At 32.8% G+C, this 18,753-nt stretch overlaps 3 protein-coding genes across 6 annotated transcripts; all 3 read left to right on the top strand.

Annotated features, from left to right (window-relative positions):
- Positions 1 to 5,003: 5,003 nt before the first annotated feature.
- On the top strand, positions 5,004 to 13,116 carry LOC11440752 (putative inactive cadmium/zinc-transporting ATPase HMA3). Of its 2 annotated transcripts, none has more exons than XM_003610021.4 (10): positions 5,004 to 5,132; positions 5,269 to 5,488; positions 7,398 to 7,655; positions 8,623 to 8,720; positions 8,970 to 9,225; positions 9,312 to 9,449; positions 9,990 to 10,317; positions 10,421 to 10,623; positions 10,798 to 11,003; positions 11,485 to 13,116. In XM_003610021.4, the coding sequence occupies exons 2-10, from the start codon at positions 5,293 to 5,295 to the stop codon at positions 12,901 to 12,903; spliced, it is 3,102 nt and encodes a 1,033-aa protein (XP_003610069.2). In that variant the 5' UTR covers positions 5,004 to 5,132; positions 5,269 to 5,292; the 3' UTR covers positions 12,904 to 13,116. The 2 variants fall into 2 exon arrangements, with proteins under 2 accessions (XP_003610069.2, XP_039689199.1); XM_039833265.1 differs by having other exon boundaries at positions 5,043 to 5,132; positions 5,285 to 5,488.
- A 247-nt stretch (positions 13,117 to 13,363) lies between these two features.
- Positions 13,364 to 15,355, top strand: LOC112420968 (importin subunit alpha-1a). Its single transcript, XM_024780830.1, has 7 exons — positions 13,364 to 13,371; positions 13,577 to 13,644; positions 13,798 to 13,889; positions 13,989 to 14,048; positions 14,798 to 14,864; positions 15,074 to 15,173; positions 15,262 to 15,355. Exons 1-7 carry the CDS (start codon positions 13,364 to 13,366, stop codon positions 15,353 to 15,355), a joined length of 489 nt encoding a protein of 162 aa, XP_024636598.1.
- Positions 13,550 to 18,496, top strand: LOC11418636 (importin subunit alpha-2). Of its 3 annotated transcripts, XM_024781904.2 has the most exons (8): positions 13,550 to 13,705; positions 13,798 to 13,889; positions 13,989 to 14,117; positions 14,798 to 14,958; positions 15,074 to 15,173; positions 15,262 to 15,916; positions 17,312 to 17,439; positions 17,541 to 18,496. In XM_024781904.2, exons 6-8 carry the CDS (start codon positions 15,695 to 15,697, stop codon positions 18,085 to 18,087), a joined length of 897 nt encoding a protein of 298 aa, XP_024637672.1. In that variant the 5' UTR covers positions 13,550 to 13,705; positions 13,798 to 13,889; positions 13,989 to 14,117; positions 14,798 to 14,958; positions 15,074 to 15,173; positions 15,262 to 15,694; the 3' UTR covers positions 18,088 to 18,496. The 3 variants fall into 3 exon arrangements, with proteins under 3 accessions (XP_024637672.1, XP_039689200.1, XP_024637673.1); XM_039833266.1 differs by having other exon boundaries at positions 15,074 to 15,916; XM_024781905.2 differs by lacking the exons at positions 13,550 to 13,705; positions 13,798 to 13,889; positions 13,989 to 14,117; positions 14,798 to 14,958 and having other exon boundaries at positions 14,965 to 15,173.
- The last annotated feature ends 257 nt before the right edge of the window (positions 18,497 to 18,753 follow it).

Below are 18,753 nucleotides of genomic sequence, written 5' to 3'. Positions count from 1 at the left end.
CAAAAATGGTTGTTACAAACCTTTGGAATTCTATAGTTTATGGCTTGTAACTCGAAATTAATGCCTTGTCTATGATTCTAAACTATAAATAGACCATATTTCTGAGCAAAGGACAACTCTTCATTCTTGTAATCTTACTCTAAAGTTAAAATCAAATTCCTACATTATTCTTAAGTTTTTGTTCTTTATTTGCATTTATTTATTTTCTTGTCTTTTACTTTCTGTTCTTTACATTTTCAACAATTTACTTTTATGTCATTTATCATTATGCCTTCATATTTTAAGTTTTTGTTTAATATGATCTTGTGTGAGTAGAATTTTCTTATCTTGGAATTGTTGAAATAAGACTCTATTTTATTTGAATTTATGTTCTAATCTAATCTCATCGTTATTAAATTTTATATCAAATATCAAACGAATTACTGAAAGGTGAAGTATGATATTGTTATTTAATCATATCCCAAATATCAACCGAAGAGATGAAGTTTGATATTGTATCAAATGAGGTTAGACAAGATAATCAAAACATGTGAATAGTTTTGAGAGTTTTGGGACAATAAGGTTGCACTCAAAGGGTATCAATGATGATAAACCATGATAATATGTTTAATTATTGTTTTGAGATACATTCATTTATTTAGAGAGGAAACATGAAATACCAAATGAACACCTTGTCCTTAGGAATGAACTGATTATAACATAGAGAAATAGATAGGGATGCCAAGGGTCTACCATTATGATTAAAGCCACAATCCTAAATCACCATCTATTTCTCTATTTTTCATTCAGAAAGTTGGAGGTTCAAGGCAAGAGTCAAGCATCTGAAGCCTTAAAGAGGGTTTTCTTCTTCCAATTTGTTCTTGAGTATGTTTTTATTTTATTTGTGGATTCAATCATTTAAAGTTTTTATTCAATTATGATTATAGTCTTATATAAATTCTATTTGTTCTCAACGTTATAGTGTTCTTCAACTAGTGGTTGACCTGATCTTTAGGTTATGGTATATGATTGACTATCCTGCTCTCACTTGAACATGAACAATATAAATTGCTTATTTAATTTAATTTTACTATTGAATTTAAGTGTGATATTATGATTATGATTCATCTCTAAGGGAAGTAAAAAGTATAGCCCTTTTTGAGACACATACAATAACACTATAACTTTCCGGTGGTTCATCACATTTTATAATAGAACCATTGTTTATCAATGTCAGGTCATAACTAATAGAAATCTAAGTTAATTCCAACAAATAAGATAAAGAGTATTCAAGGAAACCATAATCACCACTAATCATATGAATCAACCCAAAATCTAATTTATATTTTGCAATCAATTAAACTTACAAACCCGTGGGGGCAAAGTCCCTCCAGATGTCATGTTGCTCCTCGTCATTTAAAATTGCATACATGGAATATGGGGTAAGAGTCGTCACTCCTTTAGAGTTACGTACAAGGTTGAATAGTTATTTAAAGTGGGAAATTACACTATCACAAGTAATTGAAACGTAATATAGTTGAAATTCCAAAATCACCATCTAAAGGAACCACGTTAACATACGAATCTTAGAAGTTCACTGCATACCCTAGTTATCTCTAATTTATTAAAGAAATGAGAATAAAGTTCAAATGTAACAATTATGATTTAAGCAAGACCCCAATCATCACCTAATCTAAGATCAATCGCATTGGCTAGGTATGTCACACTCCCTATGGCACGAAAGCATTAATGCTTGAAACATGCAGAAATTAGATACAACTTGCATCGCCACTAAATAAAAGACTTGTATTAATAAAATCCAATAAATAATAGAGATTCATCATAGAAACCTAATCAAAAGGTGTTTAGTCACTCATTGTAACAAAATACATAATACAAAAGAAATAAAACATACTCTAAGAACAAAGGTTGAGAAGATCTGAGACTCTTCTTTGATGCTCTTAGCGTCTGCCTTTCTCTTGAACTGTCAAGTTCTGAATGAATATTTATGAGTGGAAGAAGTTGTATTTATACGCATATTTTCTCTCGAGGTTGGGTTGAAATTTTGGGCTTTTTCCCAAAACCCGCAAAGAAAAAAAATATCATTTAGCTATTTTTTCTTGCACACCGCGCGAGGCTCATGGCAGCTGACAAATAGCAGTTTTCTCTCTGTCCCATGTGCGCGGCGCATGACTTCAGGCTCTAATACAAATTTTTGCCTTTTTTCTACGTTCTATGAGTATTTTCCTTCTCAGACTTGATCTTGGGACGTAATCTCCCCAACTTGTAATGCCTTCAAGGTTTTGACACCTTTTTGATTCATCAGATAATCAATTGGTGTTAGTTGTTGTGATGTATACTCTAATTCGAGGGGTAGGGCATATGTTTGGAAATGGTGGCGTTGGTTATTATCTTGAGGATACGAAGTTGAGTGAGTGGTGTGACCTATTAAATAACACTTTTTTCTGCAGGTTGGTGTGGATGGTAGGTGGCATTGACATTTGGATTCAGATAAAGGATACTCTGCTAACGATGTTTATCATATGCTAACCAAGATGAAGCCGGTTGTTCAGGCGATTTCTAATTATATTATATGGAATAAATCAGTTACGTTAAAAGTGTCTCTTTTTGCTTGACAATTATTACGTAATCTAATTCCTACATAGGATAATCTCGCTAGGCGAGGAATCATTTTTTTTTTGTGTGAGCGGTTGCAGGAAGGAGAAAAGTATTGATCATCTATTTCTGGGATGTGATTTTCTTTTTGGAGTATTTGAGGCCTAGTTATGCAATGGCTCGGAATTCATTTAATGAGCATGCTATATTTGTCTGACCATCTTGTGCAGTTTGGTAATTAGGTAACATCTTGAACTATCAGGTCTTCATTAAATATGATTTGGATAGTCTGTGTTTGCATTCTTTAGAAGGAAATGAATAGTCGTATTTTTCAGCGTAAGTAGAAATCAATTCTTTACTTGTTTGACAAAGTCAAATGTTTATCATTTTGGTGGTTGAAGGGATAATTCCAAATTTAGTCTTTGATCTTCAACTTTAGTGGCGTAATCCTATTTTGTGCATTAGTTTTTCAACTAGCTGGTTTTTTGTTTGGTGTTTTGATCCTGTATCGAACTTGTTGGTTTTTATGCCGGGTAAATTTTTTTGTTTGATTAATATATTTCATTTTGGTCTTGTGTGTGAAGCCATATACTATTTATTTTCTGTTTCGAGTAACATACAATGGCAGTGGAAATATATTTTGTTATCGTTTGGACTCATGAAAAACAAAGCTTTATGGACGAGATGCAAATAAGATTGGTAAAGGAAAGGGTCAAGTGGGGTAAACTACTATGATATCTTAAGTTTGAACAATAGATCGGAAGATGTACAAATTGATGGACACCTTAAGTAATATATTTTTTGATATGCATTTTTTGTGTGTGATGTACTTAGAGAGAAGAACTATGTTTGAAAATGAATAAAAACCTTTTTAACATGATAAACTTTTCATTTTTCCTTTTTTTTTTTCTATCCTTTTTTACTCTTTTTCTTTTATTGAGGTAGGTTTATATTTTTCAGTTTTTTGTTTCTCTTTTTTCTTAAATAAATTTCTATCTTATAAAAAAAATAAAACATTTGATAAAAGTAATTTCATGATCAAGTGAATATTTTCTGGTGTCTATTATGGTCCTACCGAATTCAATAAACTAATTTCCACCATTACGTGTAGTGGATACCTATTTTTACAGAAACAAAAAATTTTAAATGTAAATATAAGAAACATAAATTATATACCCCTTTGTCAAAAAATAAATAAATTAATATACTTCTTTAAAGTAGTTTTATATATCAAGTAAATTGAAATACAAAGTAATATCAATTATAGTACCACATTCCTTTAAAGTAATTTTTTATTAACTTCTTTTTTTTTTGTGTGAAACCATCTACTATTTATTTTCCGTTTCTAGTAGTGTACAATTACAATGGATTTATCTTTAGATACGGGTTGGACTCATGAAAGACAAAGCTTCAAATTTGAGTTTCCATGTGAATGTGTTCAGTGAAGCAATCAAAGAAAGCAATATTGATTGTAATTTAGTTTGGGTTTTTATTTATTGAAATAATGATGAAAATAACATGGAAAATGTGGATTCATATGTGGATTCCATTATTCATGTGGGATGATCCACTGCCCTCCACTCCACACGAAAAAAATACACAGACATTATGGTAAACAATCATTTTAATCCTTAAACGTATTTCTTTAATGTATTCAAACTATGGACATGTTTTCAAATACTTCTTTTTATTAATAATTTATAGATTACATTTTAGTCATAGATTAAATTGGGAAAAACACATTTAAAGAAGACAAACTAATTATCATTAAAAACTTATTTTTTTAAACAATTAAAAACGTAGTTTTTTTTTACCAATGTAATTAACAAAAAATACATTTAAATATATTTTTGTAATTTTGATATATACAAAGAATATAGCGACAACATACACGTTCATAGACCACAATTGTTATATACTCCAAAAAAATAATATTCTCTGCCGAAGAAAAAAGATAACGAGGTTGGGCAAAAATTCTTGCACCATGTGGTAATATTATTTATTCTTTATGCTTAAAAAATTGTGAAATGATATTTGTATAACTATTTTAAGATATGTTGTGTTTTACTTTCTCTCATACTCTCTCTTTCTTTATATTGTTTTTGTAAAAAAAAATAAAAAATTAACCAATAAGTATTTAGAAAATAATTATAACAATAGCAACATTTATTTTTCAACACTTTCTCTAACACTTACTTTTTTTATTGGATGAAATAAACATATGTTCAATTATTTTATATGAATTTAAATTTTAAAATATAAATCCGCAATGATTTAAACCGTAAGCATTAAAAAAAGGTGTTCAAAAGATCATGTTCCTAGAATTACTCGTACTGATATTGTTACTCTAAAAGTTAGTAGCATTGGGTCCTATCCAAAAATCAATTCTCTCACTTTTATATACCACCCCACTCAAAAAAAAAAAAAAAAAAAAAAAATTGCCTACTTAAACCTCCTCTCCACCGCCTCATACACCATTACCATCAAATATTACCAACTTGTCTTTCTTCTCATCTCTCTATTTTCTAAGTAACAAGGTGATATGATTTTCCAACACTCTTAAACTCAATTCTCATTGTTTTCTCTTTTCAACTTAGATTATTTTTACTTTCTCTCTCTCTCTCTCTTTCTCTTTTATAACTAAATTATTTTCATTTTGGTCTAATTAATTAGGTGATCAAAATTGTAGTGATCAAGATGTCTTCTTCTGAAGGAGGGAAAAAGTTGCAAAAAAGCTACTTTGATGTGGTGGGATTATGTTGTTCCTCAGAGGTACCTCTGATTGAAAACATTCTCAAACCTCTTCAAGGTGTCAAAGAGGTTTCTGTTATAGTTCCATCAAGAACAGTCATCGTTGTTCATGACACTCTTCTCATTTCTCAACTTCAAATTGGTAATTTACTTACTTACCCCTGTTTTCTCTTGTTTCAATTTCACATATGCTTTATTATACATTTTAGATTGTGCATTCCACATTCATCATGTTTATATCACAAAAAACTTGTTTTTATCACATGGTGTTGATTATCAAATTAATGTCAAGTTGGCAACATTTTATATGCGGTAGTTTACATGTTAATATTGGATTGCCATTTTTTGATAATGATTGGACCACATTGCCATGATTCAAGAGAAAGGTGCTAGTGCTGTTACCTAACTCCCACATTGGGAGAATTTTTTATTAACTACGAGTTTTGTTTCGATGCAAAATGATTTTATAGATATTTGATGACCAAAATCGTTAAAAACACCTTCTCTAATATTCTCTTTAATTTTTACTCTTTTATTGAATGAAATTTATAGGAGTCTCACCACTTTAGGTATATCCATTTTTTAAGTGTAAGACACAATTGAATTTCACGTAAGAAATGAGTAAATATATTAAAAAGAGAATGTCAATAGCACTCCTCATCCGATGATATATTATACATTATTCAATCAATATAATACTTCATTTGATCCTAATTATAAGAGAATATTTTTTTTAAAATTCATTGAATAAATGATGTATTTGATTTATATTATAGCTCATATAGATTAATAATTCAATGAATCTAAAAAAAAGATTCTTCTTATATTTAGAACCGGAGATAGTAAGTTTGTTCTTTGAAAACACATGAAATGACGTAACAATAAATTATTGAATGTTTGTTTAAAATAAATTTTTTATTCTTACTTTGCATATACCAAATAAATGTTTTTTTCATTAATTACTTTTAAATAATATGTTTTTTCTTCACGTAGTCAACATAGTAAGTCTGGTCTTTGAAAACTCATTAAATGACATGACAATATGTTATTAAATGTATGTTTAAAATATTATTTTATTCTGACTTTGCATACCAAACAAATATTTTTTTTAATTAATTAATTTAAAAAATATATATTTTTTCTTCACGTAATCAATAAATTATTTTATAAATATCGCTCTCCTAGTGGTGATGCAAAATATTAGGACAAAAAAAGCTGGCTTTTGCTTTCTGACGCACTTTTTTTCTTTTAGAGCAAGCTTTCTAACGCACTTTGTAATCTTTAGTTCTTGGCCCATGAAATAAGAACACCATTTAACCAATTCCTCGATAATCTTTTCAAAGAGTTTCCTTTTGCTTGCTAAGTAACGTGTTGATATTGCCAAAGAAAGGTTTTCATGGGAAGATAATGTTCGTTTAAAGTATTAATATTTTAATAAATATAACTATCGTGTTATTAAATAGATGTTCACGTTAGACTTAGAATGGAAATACTCCTTCCTTTATCTTTATCACTTGCTGGACGAAAGATAGAGATTGATGAAATAATGCATGAGAAAGTGATGTGGAACCACGTTTTATTTCCATTCTCGCATCCTGTATTATACAAGTAAAGAAGAAGATTAATTATTATACTCGTATACTATAATTTGCTTGTCAAAATAATATTTTCTATAATTTATATTTAGGTTAATAGGCTTTTACCCCCTGTCATATAGACGAAATGTGGTTTACCATCATGTAAAAATAAAGTTTAGAGATCCCATGTAATTTAAAGATTCTTTAGTTTTAGACCTTCATTGCATATAACTGTGCAGGAATTAATGGGTTAATAGGCTTTTGTGTAGTTCAGATGTCGGTGGTAAGTTACATACATCGCATCAATTGTGCACTATGATATGAATAAAGTTTTTATGTTCCTTGGCTCAAAAAAAGTTTGTATATTGCTTTTAATGATTTTTAGCTTTTATATATCTTTACAAGGAACTATGCATTGCACATAAAAAAATTGGTAAAAATAAATTGATTGGTTATGTGTTGTTGTGGGGACAGTTAAGGCATTGAATCAAGCAAGACTAGAGGCAAATATAAGAATATATGGAAATGAAAATCACAAAAAGAAATGGCCAAGTATTTACTCAGTTGCTTCTGGTTTGCTACTATTGCTTTCATTTCTCAAATTTGTGTACACTCCCTTCAAATATGTTGCTCTTGCTGCTGTTGTTGCCGGCATTTATCCAATCTTCTTGAAAGCTATTGTTTCCATTCGGAATCTTAGAATTGACATTAACATTCTTGTCATCATAGCAGGTATAATTTCATTTGCTTAATACTATAATTTTTTTATTTACTATATATTGTTTTAGTACTATTTTGTTCCCAAACATGTGAAAGGGTATTATTTCATACTACTTAAGTTGGTTTACTAGTTGACCAATTTTCAAATTGTTAATTTTATTGAGATTCAAATAAAAGCCGTTGCGTTTGCTCATAAAACTCGGAAGTTCCATTTTCCACCTTTATTTCCCACTTTGGTTTATTCCTGTTCATTAACAGTTGGTAGAAAGTAGTAAACTAACGTATCAAATAAGACAACTAATCTTATGGCTACAAGTAATTAATTAACCGTTCACATGTATCTTATTAAGAAATATAGGTAGTATACTTTTTTTTCAAAGTTGAAAAATGCTATAATTTTTTAATATATTTATTTTGTATTATATGATCACTTCACTTGTGTACACATTAGTTCTTTAATTATAGAGAAAATTTTGTTATATTGTTTTCGTATAAGTTATTTTGGAATAAAAAATGAAAGTTATTAGTTATTTTAATAAGGTAAAAACAATTTATAAGCTGAAGTCTCTCAAACATAGCCGAAATGATTGATATACCACCTATTTTAATTAGACTATCAAGACAGAGTTTTAAAAATCAGACTACCAAGCCTAATTTGTTTATACAAATTAACTTTTTAAATAAACTTTTAAATATTTATATACACTCTTTTTAGGGGTAAAAAAAAATAGTTTACCGAATATTTTGAACTTCATATGCCTAACACAAGTTAGGTAACAACTCATTCAAGCGAGTTAGGTCCCTAACTAATTATTGGTCTAGTCACACTCCTAAAGAGAGAGAGAGAGAGAGAGAGAAAGAGAGAATTACCTATCAGTAACAATGCATAATTATTTCTATTGACAAGAATTTATTGCATAAATATCTTGTAATTAAAGATATTGTTAAAACATCTACTCATTATTTTCTTATTTGACAGTTGCTGGGACAATTGCTATGAATGATTATTTGGAAGCAGGCACCATTGTTTTCCTCTTCTCAATTTCAGACTGGTTGGAGTCAAGTGCTAGCCACAAGGTCTTTATATATATTATTTTTCATGCTTTACACCAACTCAACTATTATTCCTGAATTATTAATCAAGTGCAAATTTTTCAATCATCAAAGTTATGGTATTGTAACGCTTTTAAGTATACTAACTAGAAACAATCTAAACTGGACTAACAAAAACAAAAGAAAATCTTATTTTCATGTTACTTGCATAAGAAGAAACTGGGTACTCTTTCTATTCTATCAGTAAATGACGTAAAAAATGTATATATTCAGTCAAATGCTGTGATGACATCGTTGATGAGCATTGCGCCTCAAAAAGCAGTGATAGCTGAAACAGGAGAGGACGTGGATGTTGATGAGGTCAGAGTAAATACAATTTTAGCAGTCAAAGCAGGAGAGATTATTCCTATTGATGGAATAATTGTAGATGGTGACTGCGAAGTCGATGAAAAGACATTGACAGGGGAATCATTCCCTGTAGCCAAACAAAAAGATTCTACAGTATGGGCTGGCACAATCAATTTAAATGGTAAATTTTTAGTCTTCATTAGCACAAGAGAAGATATAAAATAAAATGATTTTATTTCTTAGCTGATTTTCATTATTGGTTAAAAGGTTATATTAGTGTAAAGACTACTGCATTAGCTGAAGACTGTGTGGTGGCTAAAATGACAAAGCTAGTGGAAGATGCTCAAAACAGCAAAACAAGCACTCAGAGATTGATAGACAAGTTTGCCAAGTTTTATACACCAGGTTAGTCAAAATAATTGAGTATTTGTTTTAAGCATTCTTCCATGATCCTGAAAAGGTAGTTTTTTAGTTTTACAAAGTTTGTGAACAGATTAAAGGAGTTGAGTTTGAAAGTCATGTTGCTATTAAGAAAAAAGAGAGAGGTTATTTTGAATGACATTTTGCTATTGAGAGAATGATCAATTTTACCTGCATCAAGAGAATGACAGTGCTCATACAATTAATATAAGAATTTAGTAATCATGCCTGACTAGTAGAAACAAGTTTTATGCAAACATTCAATTATATTTTCTTCATTATAGATATTTGTGTAGATGTTTTAAAAAGCAATATTATGATAAATGATTAAATGTTTGTGTAGAAACTTTTCATATGATCACTTTATAATTATATAACTATAAATACAGATCAAATAATCAAACTAATGTTGTTTCTGATTCTCATAGTTCTGGCTATGGTTAACGGACATTATTTTTTCTGTCAATGCTTTCTTGTCTGCAGTCAATTTTGATGGTCTTATTGTTTTGGTGGTAACATTTTCAGCTGTTATTTTCATATCAACTCTAGTAGCAGTGGTTCCAGTTGTGTTAAAAGTACATAATGAGAAATACTGGCTTCACTTTGCACTGGTTGTTTTAGTAAGTGCATGTCCATGTGCACTAATCCTTTCAACACCAGTTGCAACTTTTTGTGCTTATACCAAAGCAGCTACATCTGGTCTTCTCATCAAAGGGGGTCATGCTCTTGAAACACTGGCAAAGATTAAGGTCATGGCTTTTGACAAGACTGGGACCATAACAAAGGGTGAATTTGCGGTCACAAATTTTCAATCTCTTTCAGATGACATAGATTTGAACACATTGATTTACTGGTGAGGACGAACCTAGTTTCCTTTCTATTTGAATATCGATTAAGTAGATAGTTAGATTTTGAGATTAAAAAAAAATGAGAGATTAACAAACATAACTTTTCAGGGTGTCATGCATTGAGAGCAAGTCAAGCCATCCATTGGCAGAAGCAATTGTTGATCATGGAAGGTCTCTCTCTATTGTGCCAAATCCAGAAAAGGTGACAGAATTTGAAAATTTTCCTGGAGAAGGAATCTGTGGAAAAATTGATGAGAGAGTTCTGTACATTGGAAACAAAAAGATAGCAACAAGAGCAGGGTCTGAAACAGGTGAGAAAGCCCTTGCCTACAGTGACATTACATGTTTGAGGCCAATTGAATTGAAGTGTAACATTGTTTCAATATAATCCTGTCTATTAGCTTATGACCTTTGATCATTGTGTTTTATTTTCTTCCCTTTTTTCTTTTAACCGAGTAAATATCTGTTCTATTGGTTTTACATAGTGGTTCCAACCTTAGAAGGTGAAGCTCATGGAGGAAAGACCATTGGATACATATACTCAGGACCAACCCCAGTTGGAATTTTCTCTCTATCTGATACTTGTCGATCAGGAGTTCAGGAGGCAATAAGGAAGTTGAAGTTATTGGGAATCAAAACTGCCATGCTCACTGGAGATTGTCAATCAGCTGCAATGCAAGCACAAGAGCAGGTATGTGATGTCATATGGATAAACCCTTATGAATATAATATGGACTTTTTGGCCTAAATTGAGGTTGGGGCCACAGATGTGGTGCTGCGAACCTTGATACTACGGAAAAATGCGGCTGATGTGGCTGATGTGGCTGCAATTGTGGTTGTGATGCCAATGCGAAAACCTCAAACCTTCATATTGCAGTCAGAATTGCAATTGTAATCCACAATTTAACTCTATATGTGGTTGTATTCAAATATCATATTCTATATTCTCAAACCCGACAAACTTTTGTGCTGTGAAAGATGAATTGAAATTGCATTCAATATTGTGTGAGGTCACCATAAAATTCTTTTTTTTTTTCTTTCTAATATGTAGATACGTAGATATCGGAATAAGGTCTAGAGTAGATATGAAGATATCTGAATAAGGTCTAGGTTTAAGATTTACTTTTCATGGACGAGTTAAATACTAACGGCAAGACTGATTTCATTTACAGCTAGGTCATGCCCTGGAGTTGGTCCATGCGGAACTTTTGCCAGAGGGCAAGGTAAAAATCATCACAGAATTTAAAAAGGACGGCCCAACGGCCATGCTGGGAGATGGTTTAAATGATGCACCCGCATTAGCTTCAGCTGATATTGGAATCTCGATGGGCATTTCAGGTTCTGCACTTGCAAGTGAAACCGGCGACATAATTCTTATGTCGAACGACCTTAGGAAGATACCAGAAGCCATTAAGCTTGCAAGAAAAGCACGAAGGAAAGTGATAGAGAACATTGTATTGTCAGTCATCACTAAGGTTGCCATTCTTGCTTTAGCCATTGCTGGTCACCCAATTGTGTGGGCAGCAGTTCTTGCTGACGTTGGAACATGTCTGTTGGTCATTTTAAACAGCATGTTACTTCTGCCAAGAGGGCACAAGCATGGAGGAAAAAGTTGTAAATCGTCAAATCAACATCATGTCCACAAAAATGGATGTGGCGACACAAACGACGGCTCCTCTCATCATCATGATCATCGCCACCATCAGCATCAACATCATAGCCATAAGCGTTGTTGCTCAGAAAAAGCTCAGCCCCAGAAGTGTGCCTCCCAGTCATGCTCCTCAAAGAATCCATCCTGCACTTCAAATCCAAGTTTAATTGGAAATGTTAACCCTCTCAAAAACATGGAGAATCATGATCACTGTCATCAAGGAAGCTGCGACAAGAGTCGAGATGGAGTCCAGAAGCATAATATTGAAAACAAGTTTTGTTCAGATTTTCATGATTTGAATCTAAATGCAGAAGATATTGGAGCAGATGCGGTGAACAGTCATGGCAATTGCCAGGGACATAAGTCCCACGGGACAAAACACTGCCATTACAAAAATATCAACATGGATACTCATGATCACACTTCACTTGGTTCTCATTGCCATCTCAGTCCCTGTGATAAGAAAGAAACTCAACAAGTCACTAAGCATTGCCATTCGAACCATGGTTGTGAAAATCTGAAAGACCATGGAACCATTCATGACATTCAGCACCAGAAATCAGGTTGTCATTCTGATTTTAAGAAGCACGAGACAGATGAAATATCTATTGACATCATAACCGAGCACGTTGAATTAGCCTCGATGCATGGTTGTTCAAATCTGGCAGAGAAAGAAAAAGATTCTTGTAAAGACTGCCCCAAATTGCCTGTTGTGTGTGGTGGCTGTGAGGGTCCAAATGAGAGGGAAGTTAGTCCATGTTGCAAGAATGAGGGCTATTCAAAGGAATCGATAGAATCGTCAATTATGCATGCTTGCATTAGTTTTGACAAGAGAGAAGTTGGTGGATGTTGCAAGAGCTACATGAAGGAATGCTGTGGCAGGCATGGACATTCAGGGGCTGGTAGTTTCGTAGGTTTATCAGAAATTGTTACAGAATAGGTGTAACTGACTCCAGGCAGCATAAGCAACAAAGTTAGCAATCTTGTTTATGCAAATTAATGTTTACCATATGGAATAACAAATATGGAAAACTTTAAATAAATAATTGCAATTGGTTATATTTAATAGGCTACAACATCTTGATCTTGATACAGGGACCAGAATTGTGGGATGAATAGATGATAGTTTTTTATGCAAACATTTCTTTGTTTAGTGCATCTTGCCTTTTTTTTTTTTTTTAGATTGGAGCTAAGGATGTCAAAAAAATAAAAAATTACTTTCTTCATCATTTAATAAGCACGAAATGACAAACCGAATCAACTAAGCCTAATCACACTTTTAACCTTCATGTTTCTCAATCTAAAAAATTTTCACTCATAATTTTTTTGAACGATTTAAACCCCACATTTATTTCTTTTTTGATTTCAAGGTCCCTCACAAAACTTTCCCCAATTTGACGATGAGGTGGTGAGTTTTAGTGACGTGGCATCCTTGTCACTTTGCCAATGTGGATACTAGTATACTAAAATAATTCATAAAAAATTAACAAAATTCTGAAAAACATTTTTTAAAAGAAAAAATAAATTAGAATCCGGGTCCCACCTTCTTGACACCAAAACCTATATAAATGTTTCTCACTCTCAAAGTCTGTTAATTCTGAATCTTAAATTAGGGTTTTGCTTTCAATTCCCAAATCATCATTTTCACCTTCAATTGGTGTTTGCCTAGCCCTATGGTCTGGTCGGATGATAACATCCAACAACTGGAAGCAACTAAGCAAATTCGGAGGCTTCTTTCAACAGTAACTGTTGATTTTCTCATGTTTTTAATGCATTACATTACTACTATGTTGCTTTCATTCTAACTGTTAAAGCGTTTGATGTTTGTGTGTAGAAAAAAGCTCTCCGATTGAGCAAGTTATTCAATCTGCTGTTGTTCCTCGTTTTGTTGAGTTTCTATTTAGGGACGATTTACCTCAACTTCAGGTTTGTTTGTGTCAAATTTGTCTTTATCTTTTGGAAGTTTCTGTAGTTTGTTGTTTTGATTGTTTGTTTGTTTGTTTGTTTGTGACTTTGTTGGTTTAGTTTGAAGCTACTTCGGCACTTTCAAACATAGTAGCTGGAACTTCTAAGAACACTAAGGTGGTAATTGATCATGGAGAGCAGTACCAATGTTTGTCAAGCTAGTTCACCTCATGATGATGTTCGGGACAGGTATAGCTTATAGCTTATAAGTGTGATTATAAGAGATTTGTTTGATAATTGTCATTTTTACACGAGTTTATAACTTTATTTCATGAGATTATAACAGTTTTTGATAAGCTAGTTCAAGTAGTTTATAGCTTAACGCTTATAGCATATCACTTTTTATCTCCATTTTAATTAAGTACACATTTAATTTAGGTCATTTCATATTTAGAAGCTACTTCAACCGCTAATTTTACCATACACTACAAATTTAATCTATAAGCTAGCTTATAAGTCATCTACTATACGTTAGCTTATCAACTATCCGCTATTTATTTATTTTTACCAAAGAGAGCCTTATTCTACTCACTCTATTTCAAAATGAATATGTCACTAGCAAAACAAAAAATGGTTTTAAAAGGAATGTCATTTACACCTTCCAATGTAAGATTAATTCTTTTTTCCTTCCAATTTTGCCCTCTAATACTTAATTAGTACCCTACTTTCAAAGCATCATACTCAATTTGTATTTAAGATGGTGAGAAATACACCAATAGCGAATAAGGTTAGTTTGGTAAATGGGTAATGTTTTTTGACAGCACCGTTGCATTTCTTAATTTGTGTGGAAAAAACCTTGAAGGGAGTAAAATGTAATAGCAGTAGAACTGGGATTTTTTTTGCTGAACACCATAACTCTGAAATTGTAGGCTGTGCGGGCATTAGGAAACGTTGCCGTTGATTCCCCTATGTGCCGTGATCTTGTTTTCAGTCATGGTGCCTTGATCCCATTGCTATCCCAGTTCAATGATCAAACAAGGCTTTCTATGCTGAGAGTTGCCGTTGTTTTTGAAAAATTAAAACTGACACCGTAAGAAGATCTTTATATGTGTATTAATTAATAGTAGGATATTGATGGACAGGTGAGGCTAGCGCTTCCTACTCTTGAGCGTTTGGTTTTTTCTAATGATGAAAATTGAAAACAGATGCATGTTGGGCAATCTCATATCTTTCTGATGGAACAAATGACATAATCCAAGAGGTGATTGAGGCAGGTATATGTGGCAGACTGGTGGAGCTACTTCTGTAAGTACCAATTTTCGATCCCTGGTCAACCAATTTTTGTTGCAATTATTGATTATTTTGGCTCTAAATGTATGTGCATGTTTTGAAGGCACCCATCTCCTTCAGTGCTGATACCTGTAATTTGCACAATTGGAAATATTGTAACTGGAGACGATATGCAGACTCAAGTAATGTCGTCATAATGGATTGTAATTGTTGCTACCTAATTATTTCTAATTAAATATTTAACTTTTATAGAGTAAATTATTGAATTAGTATTGTGTTAGTTATTTTGGAAATTAAATTTAAATTTAAAAATATTATATCCTGAAACTATTGATAGGTAAATTTTGTAAGTCTAATTTGATTAACGGAAGACACCAAAATGCTATATGTGGTTGTTGAAACTTGATCGACAATTTTAGAAATAATAGCCTATAAATCAAGTTTCTTTTTTGAGGGGTAGGGGGATTTTGTCTTCGGAAGAACCAAAAGTTATACTTGCTAGTCACATAGGTGAGTCACTACTATTTATTATTATTATGAATCTAGTCTCTTCTCGCCCCTTGTATTTTTTCATCTCATGTGTCACCTGTGAGAATTACCTGATTTGGTGGGACTCTTTTTGTCAGGCTATTATCAATCATGGTTCACTCTCATGCCTTTTGAGCCTGCTGACCCATAATCACAATAATAATAGTATTAAAAGAAAAGTTTGCTGGACTATATCAAACATAACAGCTGGGAAAAGAGAGATGATACAGGTAAGCTAACAAATCCCATCTTTTTGATACTCAAATGATGTTAAATATCATGTTTAATAAAGTGCAATGTTAATTTCTTTATTGCTTATGCGTTTCTTCTAGTTTGATGTTTGGGTATTGTTAGAACTTTTATTGGGGGGTTGCTGCAAAAACCAAAGATAAGAAGAAGAAGATGATGATGTTAGAGTTGTTAGTATTGCATGAAGAAATTCCAAAACGTGTAACACACTAAACTTTAGGTTCGATTCGTCCTCACCAATCTATGTATATTGGATATGCAAACGGGTATACCGGCGAATCCCCTTAAGGATACTTTGGAAATCTTGATGTGATTTGCATAAATACAACAAGCCTATCTTTTGATAATAGTTTACAAAAATATGTTTCATACATACATTTCTCTCATGCATCAGAGTAATGGGGGACGATTTAGAATGTTGTAAATGGGAGAAAAATTGAATTGTTGCAAAATTCGTGTGTCATACTGCTTTTATATGGAAATTAATGTCACTTGGTGAAGAGACACAACAATTCAAATAATTGTATTGGTAGTTCTGAACGGTTAAGATCTATTAACGTTCACATTATTTGATAACTATTGCAACGGTGTAGTGCTAACTGCCCTTTTTAAAGTGTGCTGCATTGCACACTATTATTTTTGCAATTTCTCCAATAATTAATAAAAATAGTTTCTAAAAACGTGCTAGTTTGGAATTGAACTGGGAACCTTTAATATATACAGGTATTACCACTGGACGAAGCAATGAAACTGTTGTGAACTTAGTTCACAATAAGTACTTAACCAGTACATAATCACAACCTTCCAATTTAATATTTTGGAAATATCTCTTACAGGTATCACATGCATATAAATTGAAGCTACATGTTGTTTAAAATGGAGATGTGGTGCTATAGTAACCATTGCAGTCTTCTTGATGGTATATTTAGTTCTCAGGTTACACCGCCAGAGTAATGGTTGGATTTTTAGGTGACCTGCAAACTCGGTATCCGATCCAAGAATCGACTAATCCGAGGGGACCAATCCCACCGCCCACTTGCGGGGGCCCCGTTTAAAGCCAGAGCAAGCTCTGTATGGACTTAGCCCACTGAAATTGGCACCAGAGGGAATCGAACCTGAGACCTCTGGAGGAGCAAACTCCAAGATCTCAAGCCAACCACTAGGCCAACCCCAAATGGGTTGCAAACCCTTATTTTCCATTTTGTTTTAAAGACATCAATGAAGGGGGTGTATTGCAATGCTTGACTATTGACATTATGTTTTCTGTTTTGGTTATGTCTTGAGTTTTGTTTGCGTTTTACTACCAAGTATGTGATTTTTAGTTGGCTTATTTACCGAAAAAGCGCTATGAACTCTACCTTTTATGTATGATACAGGCTGTTATTGAAGCTGGTCTGATTGCTCCCCTAGTCAATCTTCTTCAATATGCCGAGTTTGACATTAAAAAAGAAGCTGCATGGGCACTCTCTAATGCTACGTTTAGTGGTACCCCTGAGCAAATCAAGTATGTGAATATATTTTTAATTGTTATTTTATGGCTCTGCTTCATGCTGGCAACTTTGAGAGTTTACTTATTAACTCACCAAATGTTGTTGTTATTACAAGGTACTTGGTGAGCTATGATTGCATTAAGCCTCTGTGTGATTTGCTTGTTTGCCCTGATCCAAAAATTATTATTGTCTGTTTAGAATGTCTTGAGAATATTCTGAAGGTTGGAGAAGCGGAGAAAAGGTTTTGTAACACGAGAGATGTCAATTTGTATGCTCAGATGATAGAGGATGCTGAGGGATTGGAAAAGATTGAAAACTTGCAGAGTCATGACAACAATGAAATTTATGAGAATGCTGTTAGAATTCTCGAGACATATTGGTTGGAAGATGAAGATGAGACACTACCTCCAAGCCATGGTCGACAAGACCGTGATCTGAAACATAAGATCGTACGCTTATACAGTCTAGCCAACCCTTGGCATGCTCGTGTATGTCTGGAATCGAAAGTTGGTTGGCTTGGCTGGGATCGCTGCGAAAAATCGTGGGAGCGGTGGAATCGTGCAAACATGTCGTTTCCATTATTGGGTTTCTCAGATATATTTTCGAGGGTCGGGTCTGCAGCCCAGTTCATTAACAGCGCCTTTTGGGATTTAAAACCCTAAGATAACACATTTTAAACACCTCATTAGCTGTGACAATTTGTTTATTTATTAGCCACTAATCCTATTTATTTGTGGATTAACTGTCCAAATTTCTATACGTACGAGCTCCCTCTATCACGTAGTGTTATGCTCTGTTTCGCATACAAGAGAACAATACTACAGTCTGCGACTTTGTGCATACAAACTCTCTCTCACCTTGCTATGTTCACTTTTGCTATGTTTTGGATGCAAGATAGCAAAGTTCTCTTCTTCGCTACTATTTGAGTGGCTTATGATTATGATTAAATTTTGATTTTGATGTTTTGGATTTGCTTATGGGGATTTTTTAGTTGTTTGTGGCATTTATGAATTTTGTATGACTTCATGTTATGAATCTTAATCCCAAATTTCCACTTTAATAAAGAATCTTGGGTGTGATTTTTTTTTTTTACCTAATTATGTTGTTTTATATGCATACACATGAATCAATATGCACATTTATAAATTTGTAAAGTTTGTAGGATCTTATGATTCATGTTACAATCTCCCAATTCTCGAACTTGTAACCCCTCTCTAATCATGTTAATAGATTTTGATTTGACTACATTACTCCAAGTGATGGTTCTCATTCTCACCTTGGTTTTAACTTCAGATCAGAGGCAGTGAGTGATCTTCTGGACCCATCTG

This window comes from Medicago truncatula, chromosome 4, assembly GCF_003473485.1.
Source record: "Medicago truncatula cultivar Jemalong A17 chromosome 4, MtrunA17r5.0-ANR, whole genome shotgun sequence".
In the NCBI taxonomy this organism is placed as follows: Eukaryota; Viridiplantae; Streptophyta; class Magnoliopsida; order Fabales; family Fabaceae; genus Medicago; species Medicago truncatula.
The sequence above is the reverse complement of the archived record's forward strand: the minus strand, read 5'-3'. Positions and strand labels throughout refer to the sequence as shown.